The sequence below is a fragment of the Vicia villosa genome, linkage group LG7 (assembly GCF_029867415.1).
Source record: "Vicia villosa cultivar HV-30 ecotype Madison, WI linkage group LG7, Vvil1.0, whole genome shotgun sequence".
In the NCBI taxonomy this organism is placed as follows: domain Eukaryota; kingdom Viridiplantae; phylum Streptophyta; class Magnoliopsida; order Fabales; family Fabaceae; genus Vicia; species Vicia villosa.
In genome coordinates, this window is record NC_081186.1 from 14,971,707 (window position 1) to 14,978,124 (window position 6,418).

Genomic DNA, 6,418 nt, shown 5'->3' on the forward strand with positions numbered 1-6,418 from the left:
CACTCATACATCCGGTAATGCGATCAATCTTTTATTTAATTAGTCGAACAATTTGTTTACACATTTCAATGAAAATAGTCTAATGTTTATTATGTTTTTATTTAAGGTTCTTGTATGAAAAATTGATGCGCGGGAATCAATTGTCAAACAGATTCCATTTTGTGTCTCCTCCCGTATCAACGGAGCGTCAATTGTTCAGGATCCATATTCAGTAAGATATCACTTAGTTGAGAGATTCACGGCCAGCAATATAGAAAGCTTGTATCTTTTAGCGTATAATACTATTCGTGTGGGGTTAGTACTTCATTCTAAGTTCATTCTAATCTTTGAATCTTTTGAGTTGAAAATTTCCACCTAAACTTTTGTTTTAATTTATAGACGTCACTGGTTGTTGGTTGCTATTGATCCTTTCAAAGAAGTGGCGTGTTATATGAATTCGATAGATGGTGAATGGACAAATTATCCAGATATGAAGTTAATGATTGATACGTAAGTGAGATTATTCTAAATATTCATGTGTATGTGTATATTTAATTATTCCTGTGAGATTTTTCTAAATATATGTTTTTATTTTGTTAGATCAATACAAGTATTTCGCTCTCAAAGAGAAGCTCGAGTATCACGGTCTAGATCAAGCAACATTACATGGATCAAAGTGGAGGTACATTAATTTTCACAATTTTGCTTATAATAGTGATGCTACTTGATAAAACAAGACAACTATACATTCTTATTTGTTTTTCTATGTAGTGTGCTCAACAATGTAACAGTATAGATTGCAGATACTTTGTTTTGAGGTTTATGAAAGAAATCCTTCCTTTGAATTGAATAGAGATTCCAATCACGGTATGGATTTATAACTTAGGATTTATTTTAATATTTATCGGATATTTTATATAATTTATTACTTTTAACTAAATCATGCATATTATGTTTTGTTATGTAGTACTTTGATGAATACAAGTGTGCTCATTACACGAAAAATTAATTGGAAGAAATCAAGGAGGAATTGTGTGAATACTTTATTGAGAAAAGAATCATATAAGGTATTGGAATTTGAAAAGTGTTATGAAAAATTAGGTTTAATTGTGTTGGAGCCAAGTTAGTTTAATTGACCGTGTTGTTCTGTTCATACCTTGCAGGACCAGGATTTTCCGCTCGTCGGATTTTGGCAATTTCAGGCTGATTTGGTTAGGGCTGATTTAGTTATTGTTAGGGTTGATTTTGTTAGGGCTAATTTAGTTATTGTTAGAGATGATTTTGTTATTGTTAGGGCTGATTTTGGTTCTGTTGCAAACATGTGAATTGCATTATATTGGTGTATATATTTTGGATTATAATGGTATATAATGTCTTTTTTTGTATATAACGAATTCTTGGTTGAATTAAAGGCCTGTTGAAATGTAAGGCTTGAATTATAGGTTTATGGGATTATTCCCAAAAATATGTTATCTAAAAAAGAAAGAATAGGAAGTGCTTTTACACAAAAAATGATGAAGCAAAGAAAGCGTTTTTTAGGAAACGCGCTGCCTATAGTACACAATAGAAAGCGTTGCCTAGTCTGAAAAATACATTAGACAGCGCTTTTAAAAATGCTGTCTAAAGAGAGTCAATAGAAAGCGTTTTTTCCTTAAAAAGCGCTGCCTAAAGATGCCAACAGAAGTCATAAAATACTAGACAAAGCGATGCTAAAGGCCTACTTTAGAAAGCGCTTTTCTTTGAAAAGCGCTTTCTAGGCCTTTAGCAGCGCTTTTGTGTAAAAAAAAACGTTGTCTATACCTACAGTAGTGCCCGTTAAGCGCTGTTAAAGGCCAAAAAATGCGTTTTCTTTATTCTTTTTTGGCGTAGTGTGCGGCAGGGATAATTTAGGAACATTGTTGGGAGCTTTCCTAGTTAAGACTGGAGTTTGCACTTTCTTTTAAGCTGAATTACATGAAATCATGTTTGCAATCAAATATATTAACAAGAAGAATTGGAGAAATTTTTTATTTGAAACAGTTTGAATGTGTTCATTCATTCAATTTCTAAATTTAATTATTGCCCCTTGACATCTTTTAATTAATAGAAATATACTTTACACTATACATTCATTTTGACTCAAGATATTTCACATTTTCGGATAGAGAAATACATGCGTAAATAGATCATCTAATACAGATTTTTTCTGTTGATGATGACACATGGTGGAATTCACTTTTTATTTGTGTTTTTGAAAGTGTTTTAAGAGATAGATTGAACATATCCAACTATCATTTTTACTAATTTTTTTATGGATTAGATTTTATGTTTTCTCATCTTTGTTTTTTATTAAATAAATTACGTTTATTTAAAAAATAATAATTTAAAAAATAAAAATAATTATGGATATAAAGAAATAACTATTACTATGTTTTTTTTTATATTTAAGTAATATAATATAAATTATTCAATAACAATGTTCCATCATTATCCCACTAAATAGAGCTGCATGATCAAATGATATTATAATGTTGTATTTAAATCTATGTTCTTATTAAATTTGTTAATTTAAAGATTTTTAATAACATAAAACTTTGTCAAATTTCTTTTGACATGGATTACATAATTATAAAAATAAAATAAAATAAATAGATATATCGCCTTTTAAAAATTGCAGGGTGTTGCACTTGGACATGTTTGATATATATATATATCTCTCATTCTTCAACTCATGATGAGAAACTAAAAGAATTGAGTGTGGGATGAAAATGTCTGTCCAAATCTCCAATTGGAAGGAACCACATTGAGAAACACCAATGTTTTACCATCAACCAAACTAATCTTGAATGACAGTCTCTGGTTCCTTAGATCTCCACTGCTCTGCCAATTTGCACCCCAATTTCTATGCATTGCCAACCAACCTCCACTTCTCCCTCCTCTGATCAACACTCCCTTCACATCACCACTTCCACCCACGTTTGTTATCATCACCATGTTGAAGTTAGATTGCCCCTTCAATGTGAACCGTACTCCACCTCTTCTTTTGCATGCCACCCTGCTCATCAAGTATATAATAATATATCAATCATGATCAATGATTTTTTATATGGTATAATATAAGATAGAAAATATGTTGTTGTTTCTACGTACCTTCTATAAAGGACAGGAACAATGCCTTCACTGCCTTGTCGTGCAATGCTAGAGAAAGAAGGCATGGACATATCAAAGTGATGGTTAGGAGGATCACACCATCCACCGTGATTATTTGGAGGACAAAAATTAGTCACAGTTATTGTAACACTTCGACTTCTAAGACACCATTTAGGGTCTATTTTATAGTCACATATAACTTGGTAGCAAGCACCACAAACCTCACCCTCTCTGAAAAGCATACTGCTTACTGCTGCAGTGTTCACTCCAAATCCAGCATGAAACGTATCATCATAACCACAAGCTCCTCCTGAAATCACAAGATTTTATTTTATTTTATATTTAAGAGAAATGAAACGTATCATCATAACCACAAGCTCCTCCTGAAATCACAAGATTTTATTTTATTTTATATTTAAGAGAAACGAAACGTATCATCATAACCACAAGCTCCTCCTGAAATCACAAGATTTTATTTTATATTTAAGAGAAATAAGTAAGCATTAACAATGAAATCATTTCAATGAAATACAAACATGATACGTGTATCGAATACGATACAATCTAATACGTCGATATGTCAGTCATAGAAAAATTTTAAGATTAGAATATAAAGGCATATATGTTACCAAGACTGGTTGGACTTTTATTGGCCCCATAGAAGGTTGCATGAGCGTTAAGCCAACCGTTAGCTTGGACAACCTGAATTTTAAGTACTACACATAAAACCAATAAAAGATACCAAATAAAGTTAGATGAATAAATCACAAGAGGTCCCATTTTTCTCAAGGAACAAATAAGATTTATTTTGTTTTCTTAAACAAACAAGTACTACGTATGACCACTAAGGAAAGTGCATGGTTTTTATAGATTGAATACGCGGTTGTCGGTGATTTAAATAATAAAATTGAATCTGTTAATTAACTACTTTGATGGGTGGGATTTTGAATTTTCTTAAAACGCGTTTATCAATACCTTCTGTCGAGTACGGAAGAAAGGTACGGTGGATGATACAACTTTCAGACAAGAAGATAAATAAGCACATGTATCCAATATGTTGTATGTCAAGAAATCAAAAATACAACTAAAGTATTACTAATGTGTTCGCACAAGCTATATTTATGAATTATAAATATATGACATATGCGTTACAATGAAGTTGTCCCTCAATTTTTTGAACTATGAGATGATCACGTTCTAGTTGTATTCTTGTTCATGATCGATTAATATGAGGTCTGTCGAATGACAAATTTAAAGGGATTCATCGAGATTTGTCTCTAGGGAAATGTTTCGTCAAGGAAAATTTTATGCTACTAAATATAAGGGAAAAATTGATAATTCAAGTACGATAGTCGATTACCACGAGAATGTAATCGGTTACAGTTGGATAAAATTCACATCTAAGTTGAAAAAACAAAAAAGTTAATTGTGGATGTAACTGGTTTACCATAATCGATTTGTATTAGTTACCACTGATTTGATTTTAATTTTGCAGCAGATATAACTAGTTACAGGTTTAGTGTGACCGTTCGCAGGTCCGAAAATTCTGTTTTTCTGTCAATTGTCTTATGTAAATTGTGTCTCAATCCACTTGTAATAGATGTATAAATGCCTTTAAGGCATCCTTAGAAATGTTAATAAAAATTCATATGCTCACCTTCAACTATCTCTCTCTAATTCTCTCTATCTCGATCTTTCTCACTCTCCACATTTGATCCCTCCATTTCCACCAACGAAGTGATTCCAAGTTTTAACATTCGGCATCAAGAGTCTGATTCGATCCACCAAACACTTAGTGTGCAACATGAATTTTGTCTCCAATGAAAGAATCCCTACAAACCTACTAATCCTTGATGCGAAGAATTGCGACAAATGAAAGTGTTGTTTAGCTACCAGGATGTTCTTGAAGTGATCAAGAACGGGGTGAATCCTTTTGTCGAATGTGCAACAAATGCATAACAAGCAACACGTAAGGAAGAGAAGAAGAAAGATTTCAAGGCGCTTTTTTATTCATCAATATGTGAATGGTGACAACTTTGAGAAAATTGATGATTGTGAATCGTCAAAGCAAGCGTGAGAAATCTTGGAAAAGACATATGCAGGGGATGACAAGGCGAAGATGATAAGGTTACAAACTCACAAACGTCAATTCGAATTAATTCAAATAGAGGAAAAATAGACAATCAACAATTATGTGACGAGAATTACTTTATTGGTGAACCAAATAAAGTCATGTGAAGAAACTGTTACGAAGCAGAATGCTATATTGAAAATTTACATTCTTGTATGACAAGATTTGATAACATTATGGTGGCGATTGAGAAATCAAAGGATCTTGCGACGATGAGCAAAGAGAAGCTTTAAAGCTCTCTTGAGGCTTACGAGCAGATGATGGAGGAGAGAAATAGTGACAAGGAAAATGCAGAGATCACTTTTCAAGCTGTTGCACCCCAAAATTTGCCCTCTTTATTCGAGCTATAAGTTAATAATGACATTTATTTCGTCATTCAAAAATTGAAGAAAATCAATAAAGAGTTCTCGTGGTTTTAAGGAAGCGCGATGTGAAAAATGGTTAAAAATAGTGGAAATACGAGAAAATTCACAAATCTTATTCTGAAGGTGATATGGACGGAGTTCTCGCGTAGCCCCGACTGTTTCGACGATATCTACAACTTTCATGTTCGACTCGGAATCCAAATCTTTGAGGAAAGTTGTCAGATTTACTAATTACTTGAGATTTCACAGTGAAAAATGGTGCTGAATGCAGGGTTTCGGGCCTCGGAAAATTCATATCTCATGATCCGCTCGCCGGATTCGCTCGAAAATTTAACTGGAGTTTCGTGTCATTATTACCGAGATTTCATATGTTCGGACCAAAGACCAATTATGCACTAAAAATTCCCAGCATTTTGAGGAACGTCGTAGTCTTCCGGAAAAAAGTGTGTTTTCGAGTATGTCGCGTCAAGTTTGAAAATTCATAACTTCTTCGATTTTTATCATATGAAGTCCATTCCGGCGGCATTCTCTTGGAAATTTCGTTAGCTTCGATTCTTCGTCACACATGCCTGTTCATATTCTGAGCCGAAGATAGGGTTTTATCGGGTTCTTTGAGCGGTACTCACAAAATTCTGCACAGTCGCGCCAGATGAATCGGCGTTTCTCGTCGTTCAAACGGGCGTATTTTCTTCATCGTTTATCGGATTGAGACAATTCTTGCGGCTACGAGTCACGAATTTGGTCATCTTCACAATGGCATTGGTTTCGTTCCGGAATTCAGAGCCGAACCGAGTTTCCTTAAAAACGAGCCAAA

At 33.4% G+C, this 6,418-nt stretch overlaps 1 protein-coding gene across 1 annotated transcript; it reads right to left on the bottom strand.

Annotated features, from left to right (window-relative positions):
- Positions 1 to 2,689: 2,689 nt before the first annotated feature.
- LOC131618690 (expansin-A12) lies at positions 2,690 to 3,888 on the bottom strand. The gene is made up of 3 exons (XM_058889859.1): positions 3,738 to 3,888; positions 3,109 to 3,418; positions 2,690 to 3,013 (listed from the first exon to the last, which is right to left on the bottom strand). Exons 1-3 carry the CDS (start codon positions 3,886 to 3,888, stop codon positions 2,701 to 2,703), a joined length of 774 nt encoding a protein of 257 aa, XP_058745842.1. The 3' UTR covers positions 2,690 to 2,700.
- Positions 3,889 to 6,418: the final 2,530 nt, after the last annotated feature.